A 21,084-nucleotide genomic window follows, 5' to 3' on the forward strand; every position below is an offset into this window, starting at 1 on the left:
TTTTGTTAGATACACACACACCACCTGGCCTGGAATTAAACAAAATTTTAAGGACAAATGTTTCTGTACCTCATCTTGATTCAGCATTGAAGGCATAACCAGACTACAATTTCAGAATAAACCTCAAATTGCCAGTTTGTGTTACTCCGTGTAATGAATACCGCTTCCTTCATCCTGACCATTCTTTGTAATTCAGCAGATCTCCTGTTGTATCCCTTAAGTCAAATGGACGGGAGGAATGACAGCACGATAACCCATTTCATCCTCCTAGGATTGACAGATCATCTGGAGTTGCAGGTCCCTCTCTTCTTCATATTCTTAGGGATCTACATCATCACTCTGTTGGGGAACCTTGGGATGATCGTTTTGATTTGGACTCGTCTCCAACTTCACACTCCTATGTATTTCTTCCTCAGTAACTTGTCTCTAATCGACCTCTGCTATTCTACTGTCTTTGCTCCAAGGTTGCTGGTGAGCTTCTTAGTGCAGAGCACAACCATTTCCTATTCCGCATGCCTTTCCCAGATTTTCTTTTTTGCTGTTTTCCTCACTACAGAGGGGTTCTTGCTGGCTGCCATGGCATATGACCGTTATGTAGCCATCTGTAGACCACTGCTCTATACGACTGTGATGACCAAGAGAGTCTGTAGGCAATTAGTGGTGGGATCATACATGGGGGGACTCCTGAATTCATTGACACACACTTGTGGCTTGCTGGGGCTGCCATTCTGCGGACCCAACCTCATCAATCATTACTGTTGTGACATACCTGCCTTGCTGCAACTTGCATGTGCGGATACCCGTCGTAACGAGACTTTGCTAATAGCTTTTTCTGTAGTTATTGCCCTGTTCACCCTCTTTGTCATCACAGTTTCCTATGTGCTCATTCTCTCTGCCATCCTGAGGATCCAGTCAGATGATGGCAGGAAGAAAACCTTCCACACCTGTGCCTCTCACCTGACAGCTGTCACCATTTTCTATGGATCTGTTACTTTTAGCTATATCCAACCCAGCTCCAGCTACTCCATGGAGCAGGAGAAAGTCTCGGCAGTCTTCTATACCCTGGTGGTCCCCATGCTGAACCCCCTGATCTACAGCCTGAGAAACAAGGAGGTGAGGAACAGCTTCAGAAAGTGCATCATGACTTTCCCATAAGCTATCAAGTTTGGAAACCATCTCTAATGCACACAGCTCACCATATGATGCATTCTGACATCTCAGCCACAGAAGAGAATGGGTTTGGGGAAGGAAGGGGTATCAGCATCGAGGATGAACCTTGCTAGATAAGCAAACACTTGAGACACAGAAAAAAACAAATTTCTGAGTCGCTTGTATTTTGTTTTGGATAAAGAAAAGAAATGTGTCACTGCCAGTCATTTGTTTCCTTTCCATTTTAATATCATATAATCATAGAATCATTCAGGTTGGAAAAGACCTCTAAGATCATCTAGTCCAACCTTTAACCTAGTACTGCCAACTCCACCACTAAACCATGCTAATAAGTTGTAAATCTACACGTTTCTTGAAGACCTAAGAAATATTTTCTCACCCACTCTATTCCCACCTCTCCAAAGGCAGAAGTTAGAGCATACACTGATGAGCATCTCTCACAACCACAGCTCTCCCAAACAGACTCTGTCTAAATGTCACCCGACACTAATGTGACATCTCAGACAACTCCAGTGTGTTTGTATTAGGCATGACAAAGAGAAGCCACATAAGAATCTCTGGCAAATCAATTTTGTATCCATGGGAATTAACTTCACAAACCAGAGGTACACTTTTTTTTTTTTTTAATTTTAATTTTTTTATTCCAGAAATCAAGTTTCAGGTGTTTAAGAAGTATGACTGTAGCCACTGCAAGCCTTGACTGATGGGACAAGGCTCTTCTGTATGCATTTCAACAACCACATATCTTTATATGGTTTAAGACTGCGGGATCTTGTCCTCAGAAAAGCTCAAGGAATTTATACAAGTTGGTCTTCCCTCATGTGAGAATCCAGCCTGCAATGTCCAAACCTGAGAATCCAAACCTAGCAATGTCACTAGGAAACCACAGGATTTGCTGAGCAATGGTTTCATTCCTCCCATCCCACATAACACAATGGCACATTGTCTGGAACAGAGAAGGTTTGGTGTGCCCAAATATGCACTGGGGCAGCTCAGAAACATTTACTTCAGACATTTCTGCCTAGTTCTAGCTCAGTCCCTGAAACCTGGGAAATCTACTGTCTGCTTATTCTTGGTTCCTCGGTCTTCCCTCCTGCTGTTTGTTCTGCACAAAGTGAGGAACACAAGGATCCCCTGTGGTGATCATGTGCTTTCATGATTCATGTCTCTCGTTTCTGGATTCACACATCAGATTAAGAGGGGTTGTAAGAGGTGCCCAAAGCAACACAATAAAGGCCCCTGTCAGGGCCCTCAAAGCACTAAGTCTTAATTGCCCTGATCAATTTCACCTGGACCCTCCATCCCTACACACATTGGCCCAGGAGCTCTATTTAAGCTCAGGCCTAGGCTGCTCTTTTTCTTTTGATGTGTCAGATGAGTATTGGTCCCTACCTGGTAATGGAGCTTCTTGATCCAGACCTCAGCCTGTGCGCTAACTTCATCGCTTGGCCTCAGCCCTGCCTTGTCATTTTGAATGTGTCTGGCACTCACCTGACCTGTGAATTGGCTTCTTGGTTTGGACTTGGACCTGACTTATCACCATGACACTGCCTGTGTCTGAGGGTAGGTTGCATGGTTGTGTGTCTATATTGTTGAAGAGAATGCCTTTAACATGTTCACGGAGCTATGTTGTCTGGAAGGTAAGCAGCTATCCATGCTTGTTCAATGTCTTCAGTGGTATTCACCAAGCTGCCTGACCTACGATAAAGGCTACAGACACAATCTCCTTGTGGCAGACAGTACAGCAATGTCTAGTGATACACAATCCCCGCTGTAAAGGGAAGCGGTCCAGATAGTTTTACTGCATGGGTTTCTGCCTGAAAGGAAAGCAGTGGCTAAAGAGGAGAATATCACTTTCTTTCTCCCCTTCTCTCTCCCCCCCGCCCCAAATATGAAAAGGGAAGCTGAGGAATAAAGGAGCTAGTTTGCCAAAGGCATGAAGATTGGCTTAGACCTGAGGTTAGACTGTAGAAGACCTTCCAAAAATCATGGTCTCTATCTACCTATAAGGCCATCCACAGTTTCTTCCTGCTGTATAGTCCCTTTAGAGAAAGAGAACAGCAGTATGTACTGGATAACTATGCAAGAAGAGCCTCAAAAAAAGGCAGTCTCCTAACACAACCGCTATTAGATGTGCTAGCACTCACATCAAGGATGAAAATGCAAGGGGCATACCTACAAAGTGGCTCCGATAATGCTTCCAATTAAGTATTTTAATCTACTGGAGACATGCCCGTTTGCTAGCTATCACAGGTCCACTTATTTCACATCATATGCACTACAGAAAGTGTGAACTCTTCCCTAATAAGGCCATATTTAGCATGTTTTGGGGGACGGCCTGTAGCGTGGTTCACGCTTTCTAAACTGCTTTCCCAAATACAGGCCCCCGCGGCTTGGCTCCGAGGCCGGTACATAATTATATTTTGTTTTGGTGCTTTTTTCGCGTAGCGCTGACACAATTCTCCACAAGGAGGAGTTTAGGGTTGCGGGGAACGAAAACCGTCCCTCCCCTGCAAGGCCCGACGGGAGTTGTAGTCCCTCGGCCGCTCCGCTATGCCGGCCACAGCCACAAGCAAACTACATCACCCAGCAATCCTCGCGCCTCGCTGTGCCCTCTGGGAGCGGCAGCGCGGTCTGTAGGCGCGGGACATCCTGGTACATGTAGGCAGGCTCTTGGGCTCCTCCCAGCACTGAGAGCGGGGAGGCGGCGAGGGGAAGACTACATTTCCCGGCAGGCTGCGCGGGCCCGGCGGCGGCGCGGAGAGAAGCCGGTCGCTAGAAGATGGCGGTCGATAAGGACCTGCTGCAGCTGGACCTGTACGGCCTGCTGGGGGTCGGCGAGAAGGCGTCGGAGAAGGAGGTCAGGGCCGTGGGAGGCTCGGGGCGAGGCCGCCCCCTTCCCTCAGCCGTCCTGGGCGCCCCCGGCCCTGCTCTGCCGCTCCCCGGCTGGCCCTCGGCGGCCAGGAGGGGGCTCGGGGCTGGGTCAGGGGCTGCTCTCCTCCTCTCCTCCCCTCACGGTTGCCTTAGCGGTTGCTCCAAGTGCCGGCTTGGCACCAGCCTGCTCCTGCCCCGCTGCTGCCTTGTCCGGCAGCTGCTGTCGGCCTTGGCCGTAAATAATTCGGAAAGCCCACTTCTCCTCCTGTTGCCCCCCGCCCAACTTACCCTTCCCTTCTCACATCTTAGATCGTATTTCTGAGGGTGAGATCTTCCCGAAGCGAGCTGCAGAGCGCGCCCCCGACAGTTAGTTCCTTTTGCCTTGTTTGTGCACCCTCACGAGCAAAGTTCCTCCGGTGTTTGCCAGAAATCCGGTTGCTAGAGGGCGTTCTAGGTATTGTAGGTTCCTAAAAGTAATCTTTAATTTTGCGGGTTTGGAATTACATGGTTATATTGTTTTGTTAATTTAATAGTTAAGTCAGTGCTAAACATCCAAAAGACTTACACGACTAAACTGGGAAGGTGACCTATTCCAGGGAAGTAACTCTCTGGGTAAAGCTATTAACTGCACAAAGTTAAAAGGAAAACTCTTTTCTTACCTTAAGTTTTCTTTTTTTTTTTTATGGTGATAAAGAGCAGTAAAAGTACAATAAGGTAAAACTCAGAAGCTAAAGGCTGCCTAACCAGAAAATGTGCCAGAGGTTAGCTGGAAATTCCATTGTAAACACAAAACAGGTGAACAAGCCAAATACAACTAATTCATAGGGTTGAATGAGGTTAAGGGCTTCAGGTGGCATCAACTTCACTGCTGAGCTAGTTACTGGGGCTGAAAAAGGAGGAGGAGATTACAAATGGGAAGTTATGATGTGACTTAAATTGACAAATGTAATTTAGAGTGCTGATCCTTGATATAAAATACTTGAAGCAACCAACACAAAGACCATTTGTATTCAGAGAAACTTTGCTGAAAGACGTGAACAAAGGGGAGCAAAACTGTTAAATAACTTCATTGCTTAGAGAAGCCTTATCTGAACTTGCTATGTAAATAGTTTCTGGTGTAGTTGTGACTGCATGGTGAGGAGACTTGCTGTTTACTAGGGTCTTGCTTATGGAAGAGACAGGATTAGGCCCGTAAGGCTTGAGCTCCACGTTTTCCTTCCATCAGCTTTGTCCACCAGGTGGTGCCGGGCCACCACTTATTCCACACAATCTAACAAAAAAACTGGCAGTTGAGCAGAGCAGCATTTGTTCCTTTCCTTTCTTGCATGCAGATGTTTCCTTGAGAAAGGGAACTCAGATTATTAAAAACTTTAATAGTGACTTAGCTCATAAAGTTGTCAATTTTTCTGTGAAGTGTAGAAGAGATTAAGCAGTCTTCAGTCAAAATTTCTTCACCTTGCCAAGCTCAATTGTTGCTCAGTAAATGTCCCAAAGAGCTATAGCTGCAAGGGACACTGTATTCCTCCGGCTGGAAAACTGCCTCTGTGAACCAGACTTGGCCTTGATGATCAGGAGGATCGACTGCTGTAATACAGCGTACCTAGAGGTAAAACTTCCAGCTTTGAAAAGCTCAAACTCATTCAAAATGTGGCTGCCAGCCTACCAAGTACCCTGGGCTCAAATGCTTATCTTTGCAGAACAGTGTGATCTAAACGGGCAGGTCGCTGCACTGAAGTAGAAAACTGAGCTTTTCAGGAGTCTCGCCTTATTACAGTAGACTGGTGAAAAGAGGGAAAGGTATTTCAATATGATGGACTAATGGTGTGCTCAACATCAGAACTGGACTTTATTTTTCTGTCAGGCCTGAGGGGCCCACCCTGAGTTGTTTTTTTGATTCTGTAGTGTGTTTTTTTTTTTTAAGTTCGCATCTCAACATGGACTAAATGATATAACTGGCAGATCTCTGTTCCTTTCTTGCAGGTTAAGAAAGCGTACCGTCAGAAGGCCCTGACATGTCACCCAGATAAGAACCCAGACAATCCCAGAGCAGGTAAGATGAAACTATATGGCTGCAAACCACTCGTGTTTATTTTCACGTGTGGAGAGACTCCTGGAAGTGTTTAACGGCTTAGCTTCAGGTCTGTCTTTGTATGTAATTAAGGGAATGCCTGACTTTGTGTCATGTAATGTGTACGTATGCAGGATTAAGAGTTATTTTCAGCACTATCAGGTAGCTCAGGATTTTAAAGTTGAATGCATACATGCTGGTTTTAAAAATACAAGTGTTAAGTCAATGCTGAATTTTTATTTGTACCACTCAAAATCTTCCCATACGATACTTGAATCATGGATCTGTGACTGTCTTAAATGTTTACTGGCTGGTCACTATTTTAATTTATGCCTCTCGCAGTCAGAACTTCAATAACAAGCTTTTAAATCAGTATTTTACATTTATATCAGTAACTGGAAGGACACTGTTCATCAAGACACCTCAAAAGAAACATTGTTCTCTATCTTGTGTTTTCCAAATTGATAGACTACAGTCTTACATACTGAAGATTTAAAGCTGTAGTGTGGGGATTGCCACCAGGAAAAAATATTTTTAGTGGTGATAAGAGTAGAGCAGGAGGTTTTGATACATGCAGAAGTTTGGGAGGTTGTTTAAGTGTATGGGGAGACCCCCAGCTTATGTGTATATTCCTCCAGGAAGAGGGTCAGCAACGTCGCTGTGAGATGGAGAGTTTGGATCTCAGGCTGAAAAGCTACTTTTGAGACAGAATTTGTTTGTAATGTTCAGTCTGGCTGCAAATTGAAGAATTGTGTCTATAGATGGGTTCTATTGAATTCATGTTTGCAAGGTTTCTTTTAAAAAGAAGTGGTTGCAGTTTTTGTTTCTTAATTTGCACAGGTTTAATAACCAGATAGCCAACCTATAACTAGAATCCGGTTTACAAAATGCTTTGGAAAGATTTTTTTTTTTCTTTCTGATGTTCTGCAGGTCTCTTCCATAAGGGATTGTATTTTTTGGTTCATCTCCAAGCCACTGCCGTGGTTTTCTGCATCTTACCCTTTTTTCTTCTAATTCCCAGCGGAAGTCTTCCACCAACTGTCTCAGGCCTTAGCTGTGCTAACAGATGCAGCAGCAAGGGTAAGGATGCCTATCCCTCTGTAATGTTGGGATTGTGTGGCGTTACTCTGTGCGTGCATGCTGGAGAAGTAGTGAAAAATCTCATCCTGTCTGCCTTGCTCTGTGCTCTCTTCTCCAACTGAGCTTTCATGAATGCAAGTCTTGTCTGTTCCCTGTTGTTGTCCAGGATATCTAATAGTAGGCACCAGATAAGGACTTCAACAAATGTTTTTTTCCTGATCTGATGTGCAGGGAGTAGCTTTGTTTTGCGGCATATGTGAGATACCGTTTTAATAATGTACTCAACTGGGATATATCTATCTTAAAAAAAATAACCACCACTTTCAGGGGTGCTTTAAATTTGTGTGACAACAGCGTATTTGCAGTTTGCTTAAAATCAAGGTCTGACATAAATAGTATCTAGACATGTGATCACTAGGACTCAAAGCACTTCTTTCAGTGGGGCATGAGAGACTTGTAAACTGAAAAGCTCATAGTCGTGATCTCTCTCCTTTTGCTACATGAGCTTTGCAGGCTGCCAGATGTAGCTTGGACTCTGTTCTTGCTGCGAGGAAGTGTTTGAGTGCCTACTGCTCAAGGCCTGAAAGTAATCCGAACATGTGAAAGGAAAGAATAAAAACAAAATGAAAGCAGGCCAGCGTGAGCAAGTAACCCTATCCAGATCAACTTGAGAGAATTCATAAAATTTTTAGCTCATAAGACCTAAAAGCATGAAATAGCTCTTCTCTTTTCAAATACTGGCAAAGATTGTAATGTTTGATCCAGGGGGCAATGATGCTTTTGGTATCCAAGAAGTTTTTGGCTTGTATACCTAAAAAGGAAAAAAGTGTTTAGGAAATGGTTCCCTTGCATAAAGGGAAAATACCAATTTTTTCTTATTTATAAAGCAAGACCAGAGCTCTCATGAACAATTATTCAAACAAGGAAGATGCTCAAGTGATGTTTGAGCTTCTGTGTGGGGCCATGCTTTACCTACTACAGAAAGATTCTGAAGGTTGATTAACAAATTATTCACTGGATTGCGCAGATGTCAGTAAAGCTGCCAGTTTACCCTGTTTCTTAAGTCTCTCTACGTGAATGTTGATGTGCTATTGCACTGAAGAATTCTGATGTTCTTTGCTCTTGATACATTCGTGTCAGTCAAGCATCTGTCCTGCGAGTAAATTCTTCATATAAAATAAAACCTTTTTAATCATAAAACTATGCCCTAAGCCAAATCTGAATTGTTTCCAGTGTCCCTAAAGCTACTTTTGGCCTGTTCCTGAAAAATACATATTTTTCCCACCTCTGAAGATGGGTGAGATTTTTTTCTACAGTCCACTTTGCATTTACTCCTAGACTTCCTCATCCTTTCAGGCTGTGTTTGGAAATCCTGGGGCCTCTTATCTTTCAGGATATGTGTTAACGTCCAACATTTTTAGAAGTGCTAGCAGGAAGCAGAAAATGCTTCACCTCTTGTTAAGCAGTGTTTTGGTATCTGACCTCTCCTTTATTCACAGCTTTCATTTTTTTTCCCTATTGCTTTATATGTACTTACACCGTTCTGTTGGCTCTTTGACAGGCGGCATACGACAAAGTGAGAAAAGCCAAAAAGCAAGCAGCAGAAAGGACACAGAAACTTGATGAGAAGAGAAAGAAAGTAAAGCTTGGTAATAAAACTTAATTTTCTCTGGGCTTGGAGTCTTCATTAGCTGGGTGCTTGCATTTCTTCTGCTGCTGGAATTCACCACTAATTGTTAAACTGCTCTTCATCTGTGATGGCTGTTTTTTAAGCCCAGTATAGTATAGTAGCCATCTGAAATATCTAATAGTCATACCTAGGGATGGCAAGTGTGGCTTTTGATGACCATTAGGACTGCTGATATATGGCTGCGCCTGGGCTGAGGAGAGATAGCAGAGCATCAGGTCTCTACTTTGAATCTGTTGTAGACAAAGCAAAGTTTGGGATCGTTCCATCCACCTCTGGACAGCAGTGTCATCAGTGAAAATTCTCTTTGCATTGTTTTAATTTTGTTTTTTTTTTCTCTGCAGATCTTGAAGCCAGGGAACGAGAAGCTCAGGCCCGTGACAGTGAAGAGGAGGAGATCCGGATAACGAGGACATTAGAACAAGAGGTAATGATCATTTTAAAATTCTTAAACTGTGTTTGAGAAGAATAACTGAAAGACTTTACATTCATAATGCAAACCACATGAAGAGGTATAACAACTCTGTGTAGCAGTCATTCAGCCTTTTGGATTAATGGGCTCTATGAGAGGCATGTGGAGCAGTCTGGCTCCACATGTCTCCATGTCTCTGTCCCAGGGTTTGGGGTTTTGTCTACTCTTTTGTGTAGCAGAAAGTAACAGCTAACTGGGTATGTGCTGGCTGATAGGGACTGTGTCAGTAGGATCACAAGGGATGCAATTATTATATGAGCACTGGAGATGGCATGGGGGAACAAGGGGGAGGTTTGCCCCCAGGAGATGGGGGAAAGGCAAAAGTGATCCTTGGCAGTCTTCAGCTGGCATGAGCCAAGTGTGGAACTGTGCACTGAGATATCCATGCTGTCTTAACTCTGCTCCAGATAATACGACTGCGTGAAGAAGGCTCTCGTCAGCTTGAAGAGCAGCAGAGACTCATTCGAGAACAGATCCGGCTTGAAAGAGAGCAGCGCATCCAAGGTGAGAATAGGTGAGACTGGAGTCCTTAGCCGAACTAAGTTGCCCCTAGGACTCTTACTTCTCTGCAGATGGAGCAGGGCTTGCATGCAAATGCAGCTTTCTGACTTGGTCACATTGCCATGTATAGGATCGGATCCTACTTAGCACCTTTTTCAGGGGTAAGTCAAAAGAGGAGCGTTTCTGTGAGGCTTTTTTCTTATGTGGCATATTTCTGCTCCTCTACAATAAATATTCTAAAGAATTGGGTGGCCTGATGTGGATCCCCACAGGTGTGCTGGAAGAAAACGTAAAGTCCAACTCATCTGTCACAATTAAAGCAGTCAGTGTTGCGCACACAGAATAAGGACTGATTCAAGGTTGCCAAAAAATAAACCCACCACATGTCGTTGGGGCTACTACCTCTGTATCCCTGTGAAAATTCTTAGTACCCAAAAGAGACGCAGTGAGGAGAATGAAGTTTTGCATAGTCTGTGGTTGCTGAGGTTTTACTTCCTGGAATTTAATTTTCTCCCTCTAATTCTTATGGGCTGCTTAGTAGCTGTGGTTAGCTTCCCTTGTAAAAGGAGGGGATGAGGTGTTTCTAGAATCCCAGTTTGGCTCTGGGATTCTTGAAACTCATTCCCATCCCCACATCTCCCTAGTGATTTGCCTTTTTTTAAATATTCTGTATTTCTGTGGGCTTAAAATGCAGTTTTATATTTCAGGAAGTTCTGTTCTGCTTTTCAAAACATGTTAGTGCTGCTCAGGGCTTCAGCTCAATAGAAAAACTTACTGTCCCTTGCTTCCTACCCCTTTCGTGTTCTGGCTGTTGCCATAGTATAAGATATTTTGCTTTCTCGCAGGAAAAACGTTGATCTAAGGAATAAAAAAAAACACCAGAGGTCCAGATGCAGAAACTCTGTTTTGGGGTTCCCATGGGTTTCCTGTATGACAGTCTATAAGCTGTTCAGCCCACCCTAACCTCTCTTACTTAATTTCACATATTGGAAATTGGGAAGGATGATGAGCATTTACTTACCATAAATCACTTTTTGATCCTCGGAGCAGGAGCAGATCACTATGACGTATTTTGCTATTAAATATTTAGTTGCAGGGCCAGATTAAATTCTTAAGCTATGTCTTAGCATTTTTTTTTGTCCTCCCTTATTTTTCCTCATTTGTTCCTACCAGCACAGTCCCTTTGCAGGGAGAAATGTCGCAGAATATAGCATGTCTCACACTTGTGTTTTTAACTTAGCTGTTTTCTGACCTTGATCATGGGCAGCCTGGGCATCACGGAAGGAAAAAATGCAGACATCCAGTATTGAGTTTACACTACAGCTCGTACTGATACTGTTGTGTAAGACTTTCGGGGTGCTGAACTGATCTAGTGCAAAAGAAATCCAGAAGTGTGCTTGCTGTATTCTCAGAGCAAATTTTGTGCTAAAGCTGTTTAGCTGATGAATTTTTAACCGTGTCCTTTTCATCTTTATTTTCTTTCTCCCCTTTAGGCAGGCAAGAAGGAACTGGAGCAGAAGGCAGAATAACTCCCAAACTCAAAGTAAGACATCCCTAGAAAGATGGGTTTTGGTAAAAACTGGTAGAACTTCTGCAGTTTTGGAAAACAGAAGGGACTCCTCTGCTGAACTGGCGTGCCCCTTTGTACAGAGGTGGTGAATCTCCTCTACTTAATGCACATCATGCATGCCGACAGCTCCCCCATGCATGTGTTGCTGTGTTTAAAGCACCCTTCCTTCCCTATCCTTTTCTCCTCTACTTTCTGACCTGAACATTTCAGCCATCTCTGCTTTAGGCACTGAGAAACGTCTGTTTTTTACCCTGATATAGCCATTAATATGCCTTCAAGTTTAATTTTAATTCTAGTTAGGCTTTTCTCACTGTTCCACAAATAATTTGTTCCTTTTTTGTGCTGATGTCGAAGTCATTGTCTTGGTATTCTGGGACTGTAGCTGTAAATAGCAAACTTGATTATTGTGCAGGTGGTATGGGCTGTATTCAGCATGGCAACGTGTGTTCAGCTGGACAAAATTAACTTGTTGCATTTGTTTCCTAGCTAAAATGGAAATGCAGGAAAGAAGATGAGTCAGGAGGGGGATACTCGAAAGATGTTCTGTTGCGGATTCTCCAAAAGGTCCTATGTGATGTTTCTCTATTCTGTGATCTTTCCCTGCTTTCAATGCTCTAAGAATGGATAGTGAATTTTGGGAAGCTCCATATAAACCAGAGTAGCTCATTTTCTTCTTTGCTGAGCCCTCTTGATCATGCCATTTCCAGAGATCACTGGCACAATCCATTAGCTGTAACTGCTCCTGAGGTGCACCTCTGTCTTGTTCCCAGCAGGGACTCCTAGTGAAACAGCAAACGCAAACTCTTCCCCTTCAGTGGTTCGGTTCATGTCCTTTATAAGGTTTAGACAGGCTGTGTGGTTATGGTGCACTTTTACCTTCACTTTAAGCACTATGCATTAACTTCTCTGGGGAGTTGGGAGGCAGGAATAGACAAACCTTTGATCTGATTAACCCCAGCATGTGGTCTGTATTTTTCCTTCATATGAGTATCTCCCGTAGCTCTGACTAAGCTGAACAATCCTTTTGCATTAGGGCTCACTGGAAGCAAAGTGTGTAGCTACATGTCTACCCAGCACTGTTCCCTGGAGGGACAGGAATTACGACAGGTTGGGATGAATGGGAGACTGTGCGAGACAGAAAGGGTGACAGCTCAAGCCACCTGTCTGTGAAGATACCTCTTCTCTTTGCAGGTACTCCATATGTAAACTTCTTTGTTATTGACTTTTCTTTTTCTCTCTCTCTCTCCTAACAGTATGGTGATGTTCTAAATTTGTTGATCTCCAGCAGGAAGACTGGGAGTGCAGTTGTGGAATTTGCTACGGTTAAGGCTGCTGTAAGTCTGGTGGAGACCACAGATGTGTGCAGTGGAAAGTGGGCAAGAAGGTGCTTCAGAAGGGAAGGGTTTGCTGTCTGACAGCCTGGAAACGCTGCCTTGTCATTAAGGCAGTGGAGAAGGGTAATGAGAGTCTAAAGGTATAGATGCATGAAGGGAGTGGCAAACCTTGAGGCGTAAACCCAGAGCAGATCATGCACACAAACAAGCAGGCTGTGCATGTAAGCAGCTGAGGGAAGAGACACTGCTTTAAACAGCAGACATTAAGCTATTTAACCAGCCCTCACTGAGGGTGAATTACCAATTGTGGAGATGGGCTTAATGAGTCTTAGAGGTTATATCAGGCATTTGCAGTTTAAAAGAAATCTAAATGTCTTGACTCACAATGAGTTATAATAATTCATGTTACTGTGGAAGCAGAATGCATCAGTTACCCATGTTTTAGTAGTTCCATCAACTTAAATTTACACTACAAGAGTCTCTTTATTCCTTGTCACTGTTCTTTCACTCGATATATTCAAACAGTCAAAAAAAAAAAAAAAAACGACAAGAAAAACTGTCTGTGCCCTGTTTATCAGAAGTACTGTCAGTGATATGTTCTATCTGTGCTGGATGTGGGTATGGGACTTGAAGGGTGCTTCTCATGTAGGGCAGCTGTGAAATCTTCGTTGGCATTGGTAACAGGCTGAGATAGAAAAATCTTGTAAAACTGTTAGTGAAATGTGAGGGAGTGGGACCCAAAATTCAGATGGTGATAGAATATTTTCATTGATAGGAGATGGCTGTGAAGAACGAAGTTGGCCTGACAAATAATCCTCTAAAGATTTCGTGGCTGGAAGGCCAGCCCCAGAACAATCCCAGCACTGTCCTTTCTGACAGCAGTAGTCAGCCTAGGACTTCACAGGTAAGGAGAACATAGGCTGCTGTTACCTAAGTCTGTTTCTATAGCAACCCAAATTTAAAAGGATGCTTTGCATTTATGGTAAGATGCATTGATTCCTAGCAGAGCTGGAAAAGAAGCTCTTAGTGAAAGGTTTGGCTTTCTGATGATCCTTTTTATGCTGAAGCGGTGGCTTTTTTAAAGGCCCTTTTGCCTGAGTAGCAGCACACTGAGGCACAGGCTACTTGAGTGACTGGATCTTTGCACAATGTGTCTGTCTCTCTCTGAAAAGTGAAAAACAAGGATGCTTCTTGTTCAACACAAAGCTTCTAATGCCATTCTTCTGTGAATTTAGTAGACTTTGTGGGAAACCTCTGGCTGATAGCTCACTAAAAAAGAAAACAGCTCTCCTAGAAGGCAGCTTTAGGGAGCTCTGGTTACTGCATTCAGAAGAGGATGGAATTTCAGTGCTGAAACCAAACCTATGTTCTTAGGGTTTGCAGGAGGGAAAGAAAGTAATATCAAATTGAATATCCTTGTAAAGAGGCCTTATTGTCTGGTTTGGGTTGCCTTCACCAGTGCTGTTAAAGCTTGGTAGATGCTTCAAGTACAAGGTATTTGCTAACTCTTAGCTGCTTCCTGTTTGTTCCACCAGATGTTGAATCTGAAGTTGTTGCTTCAGTCACAAAATGCGTAAAAGGCAACAACAACTAGTGGTTTAAACATAGAAACCAAATCACTCCTTGAGCAGGCAATGCTGCAGCAAATTGTTGGCTGTCAGTTACCCCCTGCTCCTGTTGCTTCTTGCAAGTAGGAACTATATCCACTTCTTTTACAGCATGTTAAATTCTGTGCTGTAGAGCTAAGTGTAGTCTAAGTGTAGTATATCATGTTCTGCCTGTTTTCTGGTCTAGTTGGTAATTCCTTCCCTGAGACAAAGTGCAAAGGGGCCTAAGATTCTCTGGTTATTTGAGTTCAGGTTCAAACTTCATGTGACACTTCCTTCCCTCTCCTTTTCCCCTGCCTTATGTGCTACAGGTGTCCTTAGTCCACATGTCTGTGTCTCAGTCAGCCTTGTATGTGTTCATGGCCTAAATATTGTAGTGGCTTGTGAGACTGTTCAATGCATTCTCTCCTGACTTTTCAGGTATTTTATTTACAGAATTTACATATCAAAATGCCTTGCTGCTATCCTAGTTTTGTTTAGGGTTTTATGTTCTGTCTGAACAGCCTGGGCTGAGCCAGCATCATTTCCCAGAGATCTCAGGCAAAGGCAGTTAGAGCATCTTAATTCAGTAGCCAAGCAGATCTTCGTGCGTGATGTAGAACCAGTGAGCCCTGCAGACACAGCAGATTCACAGAGTTGGGTCAGAGTGTTAGAAGACAATTTGGGAAAAAGCAGAATCAAGTCTGACTATCCCTCACTGGTGGAGAACAAGAACTGTCTCAGAGTTCATTCATACCTGAGGGGGTCACTAGTGCAAAAATTGTTAATGGATTCTTGCCTCTGTGGGTTCAACTGTGAAAGACTTAGCATTTGACTAACTTTGTCTTGGCTTCTTTCCATGACCAAAGCTTTGTTAGTTTGAAACTGCAGCGTCTGCCTGCTGCAAAGGATTAGCCTGGTGGAGCCAGCAGCAAGGCAGGGCAGGCTGAAGCAGCTGGTGGTGTTCGTGCTGTGTGGAGGTGGTGACTCACTTCTGTCCAGCACACCTTCATCAGTCCCGTGCTAGCTCTCAAAATGGTGAGGAGTTATGGCCAGTGGCTTGTATCCTTTCCCAGGAGTTGCACTTGTGGTGCTTTTCCTTTCTACTGCTTTTGTGTAAGCAGCTGCAACTCTGCTTGCAGTGTAGTCTTGCTGTCTAGGCGAAGATCTCTGAGCTGCTCTGGTTCCTTTTCCTACTCCCTACACCATGCCTTCCCCAAGGCCTGCTGCTGCTTCCACTAAGATGTTTCCAAAACATGTAACTTGGTCATCACTTCTCTTGGCTGTATTGCTTCTAGGTGTCTTATCCTCTTTGTTCTCAGCTCTTAAATTCTAGACTATCCAAAATGAGGTCTTTTGGGTATCAGTTGCCACTGCCCTGATCTACTCCCTACCTTATCCCTTCATACCCAGTCTGGCTTTCCATCCATCACAGACTACATTCTCATTTTCAAGCTGCACTAGTTTCATTCTGATTGAAGCTGCCCTCATTTCCTCTTTGCTCTCTCTGGGTAGCTCCTATTTTTGTCTGATTCCACCCCCTGTTTGCTCCCACTCTGTGCAAATGAAGCTCCTTCCCTGCTCTGCTTCAGAAAACAGCTGAAGAGCTGCACTGTTCTCATGGCAACACACTCACTACTCATCCACTTGTGCTCTATGCGTGGGGTACTCAGCCAGGAGCTGTGCACCAAAGTCATCAAATAACAGAGCTGCAGACAGGCTTGACCAGGGCAGCTTTGGAAGCAGTTCCTAGGTGAAAGCAAGACTGCCTGCTGAAAGGTCGTGTTGTGAGGAGGCAGCAAGTTGCAAGTTATTTGCCTCCACGGCTTTTACTGTGTTTGTTTTTTGTTTTTTTTTTTTACTGGCTTGTTTCATCCCACAGCAGGGGATGAGTGTTGTCCAGCAGTTTCTGGAGAACTGCTGGAGCTGAATAGGAGTGTTAAGCTTGAATTATAAAAGCTGTGGTTTAACTGCTATTACTCTAGGCAATTTGAGAGCAATGATTGTTTGATTGCTGCAGCTCTGAGTGGCTCAAAGCATACAAGGACTATATAGTGCTGTGAGGAGCACCTTTTGCCTCTACAACAGCATGAAGTACTTGCTCATGGGAAGGTCAGCCTTGCATCTGTACTAGTGGTATCTCCCTACCAGTGCACCACATTTGTTTTGGGCCATCCATTCAGCCACAGTAATGTGCTGACAAAAGCCTCTGTCTGGCATTCTCTTGCATCTTTTCTAAGCTCCTTTGAGGCTTCAGCAAATTCACGTTATCTGACTTCACTAGATTCCTATCAGGCTGTAGGTTGAGCTGTCTGTGCCTTCTCTGGAATCTGAGCACTTTGCTGTAGCCTGCTTCCAAAGCTTATGGTTGTTAAGGTCTGTTGTGGTGTTTGTCTTTTTTAAAAGGGACCTGCTATCTAACCTAGCTATGAAAAAAGTTAAGACATTGGTGACCCAGCAGCTTCTGCAGTGTCTTTTTAATAGTTCACCCCTGATCCTGCCTAAAAAGTATTCAGCCAGGCAGAGCACTTCCAGCCTACAGGGTGAAGAACTGTGTTCATTTCAACGCTAAATCTTGGTCCTGATCTGTGTGCACTTTCCCTCCCCCCTCCCAGGGGAAGACAGAATACCAGCAGCTCTAGCCGTTTCCCAGCCCAGAAAAGAAGAGCGATGCTGCTTTCCCCACCCTTATAAAAACCTGAAGTGCCAGAGGATAAATCTTGGTCACTGCAGATAAGGGACCTGTGCTCTTGATGCCTGGCCTTTGTTGGTTTGGCTTGCTACCAATGAAATGAGGCAACAAGACATTTCCAGTCACAGATGCATTTATTCTTCCATGTCTGTACAGCTGATAGATCAATGCATGCTTCAAGCAGCAGTATCTAGAGAAATTTCTTCTGTTAGTAGACTAAATGAACTGCTCTTGCCGCGTTATGAGCCTATATAGATGCTTACCTGTTTCCAGGCTGGGAGTGCCAACTGCACTTGAGTTAGGGGAAAAGAAACTGACATTTAAAAAAAAAAAAAAAGAGGAACAGCTTTGATTTTTCACACTCAAACGTGGTGGGAGAAGAAACATCAGTTTCTGTCTCTTGACCATTGCCGTAGCTATGGCTTTGAGATAACAAATGCTCCTGTCTCCTTACAAGCTGCCTGCTTATCCACAAATGATGTATGCCATACCCCTTTCTGTCCATGCTCCGCAGTGTCACATCCACATCCCCCAAATACCAAGTCTTTTGCCAAACAATGCCATTCTTCTGTGAGTTGGAGATACACAGTCAAGAGTGGGAAATTCCCAGCGTGGAGAACGGAAACATGCCCACAAGGTTCCAGCAGACAGTGCTCTCATCTAGGCATGGAACCTGTCAGCTCCCTTCTGAAGGACTTCTTGGCAAGGACAAGAGCAGTCTGTCATGGATAAGGCAAGAACAACAGAACAGACCACACACAACAGGGGTGATGCAGTATCCTTCCTCCTGTTAGGACTAGAGAAACTGGCACCAGCAGTAGGTAAATGTGATACATTAAATCATAAATACCTTCAAATGGCGTAATCTCTTGGATTCTGTTTCCTGAGGGTCTGCAGAACATCCTCAAGAAGCGATAGCCCCAAATCCACTTTGAAGGACAGGAAAGGATCAGACAGATCAGAAAGAGTGGTGCCATTCTGGGAACTAGTCTCTGAGGTCCCACAGTCTGTAGCCTGCTCCTTGTGGAACTGAGTTTGAGTGGCTTTGTGGTATTGATGAGCAGCACCAGAAAAGGAGACGTCAGAGTGAGAATCTGTATGATCAATGATGTTCGGGCAGCTAGAACTGTCCAGGTACAGCCGGGGAGGCTTAGGAGGTGCTTGTGCCTTGGCTAGGTTTTGCTCACTCTGACATGACAGGTAATCAGACTTGTCCTTCAGTTCCCTCAAGCATTCCCTCTTCTGGCACTGTCCATCACTGTCCAGTGTGTGGCTGTTTTGATTCAAGATAATGACTTGGTTGCCCAGCTTTTTGTGTCTCCTGAGTGAGAAACGTCTGAAGAACGTTGTGGACTTAATGGATCCTCTCCGCCAAGTATCCATGCTGATGAAAGGCAAAGAGAAGAAAGAAACTGCTGACTCTTCACAGTCAGGTGTTGAACTTCAGTCACAGGCTCAGCAGCAAGCCACACAACAGGAACAACTTCTTCCTTCCCTGTTCCTGTAGCTGGAAGGAAAACAGAGAAGCTCGTATTGCAGGAAATGCAAACTTCACACTACATCCCTGCGTTCAGGAGCAGTTGCCCCATCTTACATATTAGGGAGCCTCCTTCGGTGGAGAAGGAATGGTGATGTCTGAGCTTATTAAATCTGTGCTGCAGAAACAAGCTGATGAAGAATAGCAAAGGCACACAGTCACCATGAGAACAGATTTAATCTAGCATCTAGAACAGAAGGGCACTCTGGTACCATGGTAACCAGCCACCTTCATGGTGAAGGACACGGTATAAAAATCTCAGTGGGTGGTTAGGAAGGGATCTGGTGACTCAGTCACACTGAAGGAAACCAAAGAAATAGTGGAATGGAAATTTAAAAAGCAGCAAAATGAAGATGTAAAAGATAAGCGTTAGGAAAATTGAATGCAAAATAGACTTACGTTGTGTCGGAGAAGCACCTGAGTCCAACAGGCAGATGAGAGAGACAGCTGAAGTTCTCGGAGAACGGTGACCACCACGCTCACCAGTATGCTGGGATGCTGGAAGAAGAAGCAAATCCAGGGATGATTCAGCCAGGTTGGACCCAGAGCGGTAGAAATCCACGCCGCCTTCTCTTCATGTGCCTCTTGTCACTGCTTCCCTGGCTGCAGTTCCCTGTGCGTATGTATTTGTTTTGAGCCAAGCCCTTGCTGAGTCAGCCACGTCAGAAACTGGGTTTTACACTATTGGTAATTGTCAGGATTGCAGGAAGTAGGTGTGTAAAGTGGCAAAGCATCAGCCCACACTCTGCCTGGGGAGAAAGCAAGCTCCCTCAGAGGCACCCAGATTGCTTGAGAACCGTCAGTGTGAACGTCAACTTGTAGCCCATCTTGAATCAGACTGCTTCTTCCCTTTGTGCTCTCCGTACTGTCACTTCTGATGGCTTGTTGTATCAGCAGGGCTCCCAAATGAGGCCGGAAATAATCTCTTCTCTGTTTTACATTTAAATCCAGAGTGTGAGGTAGTGATTCAGGTTTGTATGGGTGACTCATTTACATGAGTCTCATGTAGGCTATTTCATTCAGCCAAGCAGATGTCAGTGAATATCTGTGGTTAGTGGACAGAAGCTTTGAAGAAACCTCGTTCTGCCACTGAGGTCTGATACAATCTGTTGCTTTCTCAAACGCTATGAAAGTCTGCGCTGCGCAGTACCGAAAGGTTATTTCATTCATGCAGTTCCAAAGACACCAATTACAGCATCCCAGTCTCTTAATTCCCCCATTTTTTCATCTATTGTGGGCTTCTATTTTGTCCTCACAGCTAGGCACTCTGCAGCTGGAGTAACCACTTTGCTGGCACATAGTAGCAAATTTACCCTTGCACTGTTTTCCCGCAGAAGCTTTTGCTATTCGATTGTCTTTTCAGCCCTTCTATTTTCTGTTCAAGATGTCCTTAAATCACCACTAAATCTAGTTCCTAGAAAAATTAGCGTGAGATTTTTTATGTTCACCTTTTGTCAAGATGCTTTTATTTCTGCCTGAACTGTCAAGCAAATGAGATGAATGTTTCCAAGCATTGCGGCACGTTGAATACATCTGAAATCAGTAAGGCCACCTACTAATGCTAAAAGGCTTTTGAAAGCAGAGTGCCAAAACCGCCACTTTGCTCTGAGATAGCAGCCGTCATTTGCTGCCTACATTTATTAGGTAGTCTGCAGTCACCACTTAACTGACGTGACAGTTGCTACCACACACAGCAGAAAGGCTCCAAGAGCTTTTGAGAACAAACTCCTGTGCCAAGTTTGGGAACATACCTGGTTTTCTTCTGTGCAGCTACTTTCATGCCTAAACCACAAGAGTTTGGTTTTATGGCATTAGCCTTTGTAACGGATGAAGTGTGTGCTGGACTTGCAGAGCAAGCTTGTCATCCAAAATAACCAGCTGTGTTTCCCAATCCAACCTCTGTGAGCTGGTGAGAGTAGTTCCAGGATCAAGAGGGTATTTCAGCCACCCTGCCTGTCCTATTCTTTCTTTCCACTGACACTGTCAAGGGTCAGTAGCACTGTTTGCTACAAAGCCAACCACTTTCTGTAGGCCAGGCAGCTTTCACACCTTACGTGATTTCTCTAGTGTCATACTGCTACAAATGGTCTGCCTGACTCAAATGTGGGTGTTCTGAGTGTGGCTTTTGGAGGGGGGACCTGTGGGAGCTTTGCAGTGTGTGCTGTCCTTTACAGGTTGCATTTGTTTTCTGCTTCCAGGCGTCTGTAGTCTCAGAGCGGGATTACGAGAGCCTGGTGATGATGCGGATGCGCCAAGCTGCAGAGAGGCAGCAGCTGATTGAACAGCTCAAGCGCGAAGATGAGGAAGAGTCTCACACCTAGCAGGAGAGAGTATGGATTCTCCCCACCCCATCATTCCATTTCCAAAGCTGTTTCTTAAATTAAGCCAATAAACATCCTTTTTTAAAACTGTTGTAGGAATACAGACTGCATGTGACTGCAGTGCTTTCCAGAGAACAGGGAAAGATGGCTGCATAAGCTTCAGAGTAAGTGTTACCCTGTCAGTCTGCGTAC

General features: G+C 44.3%; 3 protein-coding genes across 3 annotated transcripts; 2 read left to right on the plus strand and 1 right to left on the minus strand.

Moving 5' to 3' along the window:
• The first annotated feature begins 225 nt into the window (after positions 1–225).
• Positions 226–1,155, plus strand: LOC118244280 (olfactory receptor 1052-like). Its single transcript, XM_035539165.1, has one exon. The coding sequence runs from the start codon at positions 226–228 to the stop codon at positions 1,153–1,155; it is 930 nt and encodes a 309-aa protein (XP_035395058.1).
• Positions 1,156–3,882: 2,727 nt separating this feature from the next.
• On the plus strand, positions 3,883–20,983 carry DNAJC17 (DnaJ heat shock protein family (Hsp40) member C17). The gene is made up of 11 exons (XM_035539281.2): positions 3,883–4,030; positions 6,025–6,094; positions 7,134–7,192; positions 8,754–8,841; positions 9,224–9,306; positions 9,759–9,855; positions 11,346–11,395; positions 11,909–11,986; positions 12,676–12,756; positions 13,532–13,660; positions 20,770–20,983. Exons 1-11 carry the CDS (start codon positions 3,953–3,955, stop codon positions 20,890–20,892), a joined length of 936 nt encoding a protein of 311 aa, XP_035395174.1. The 5' UTR covers positions 3,883–3,952; the 3' UTR covers positions 20,893–20,983.
• C5H15orf62 (chromosome 5 C15orf62 homolog) lies at positions 17,251–19,123 on the minus strand. The gene is made up of 2 exons (XM_035539282.2): positions 18,971–19,123; positions 17,251–18,541 (listed from the first exon to the last, which is right to left on the minus strand). Exon 2 carries the CDS (start codon positions 18,415–18,417, stop codon positions 17,887–17,889), a length of 531 nt encoding a protein of 176 aa, XP_035395175.1. The 5' UTR covers positions 18,418–18,541; positions 18,971–19,123; the 3' UTR covers positions 17,251–17,886.
• Positions 20,984–21,084: the final 101 nt, after the last annotated feature.

This window comes from Cygnus atratus, chromosome 5 (assembly GCF_013377495.2).
Source record: "Cygnus atratus isolate AKBS03 ecotype Queensland, Australia chromosome 5, CAtr_DNAZoo_HiC_assembly, whole genome shotgun sequence".
Lineage (NCBI taxonomy): Eukaryota > Metazoa > Chordata > Aves > Anseriformes > Anatidae > Cygnus > Cygnus atratus.

Excerpts from the sequence above, each read along its gene's own strand:
- LOC118244280 (XM_035539165.1), top strand. The coding sequence starts at position 226 with ATGGACGGGAGGAATGACAGCACGATAACCCATTTCATCCTCCTAGGA.
- DNAJC17 (XM_035539281.2), top strand. The coding sequence starts at position 3,953 with ATGGCGGTCGATAAGGACCTGCTGCAGCTGGACCTGTACGGCCTGCTG. Across the intron at positions 6,095-7,133 it reads CCCAGACAATCCCAGAGCAG|CGGAAGTCTTCCACCAACTG; the intron begins GTAAGATGAAAC and ends TCTAATTCCCAG. Across the intron at positions 7,193-8,753 it reads TAACAGATGCAGCAGCAAGG|GCGGCATACGACAAAGTGAG; the intron begins GTAAGGATGCCT and ends GCTCTTTGACAG.
- C5H15orf62 (XM_035539282.2), bottom strand. The coding sequence starts at position 18,417 with ATGGATACTTGGCGGAGAGGATCCATTAAGTCCACAACGTTCTTCAGA.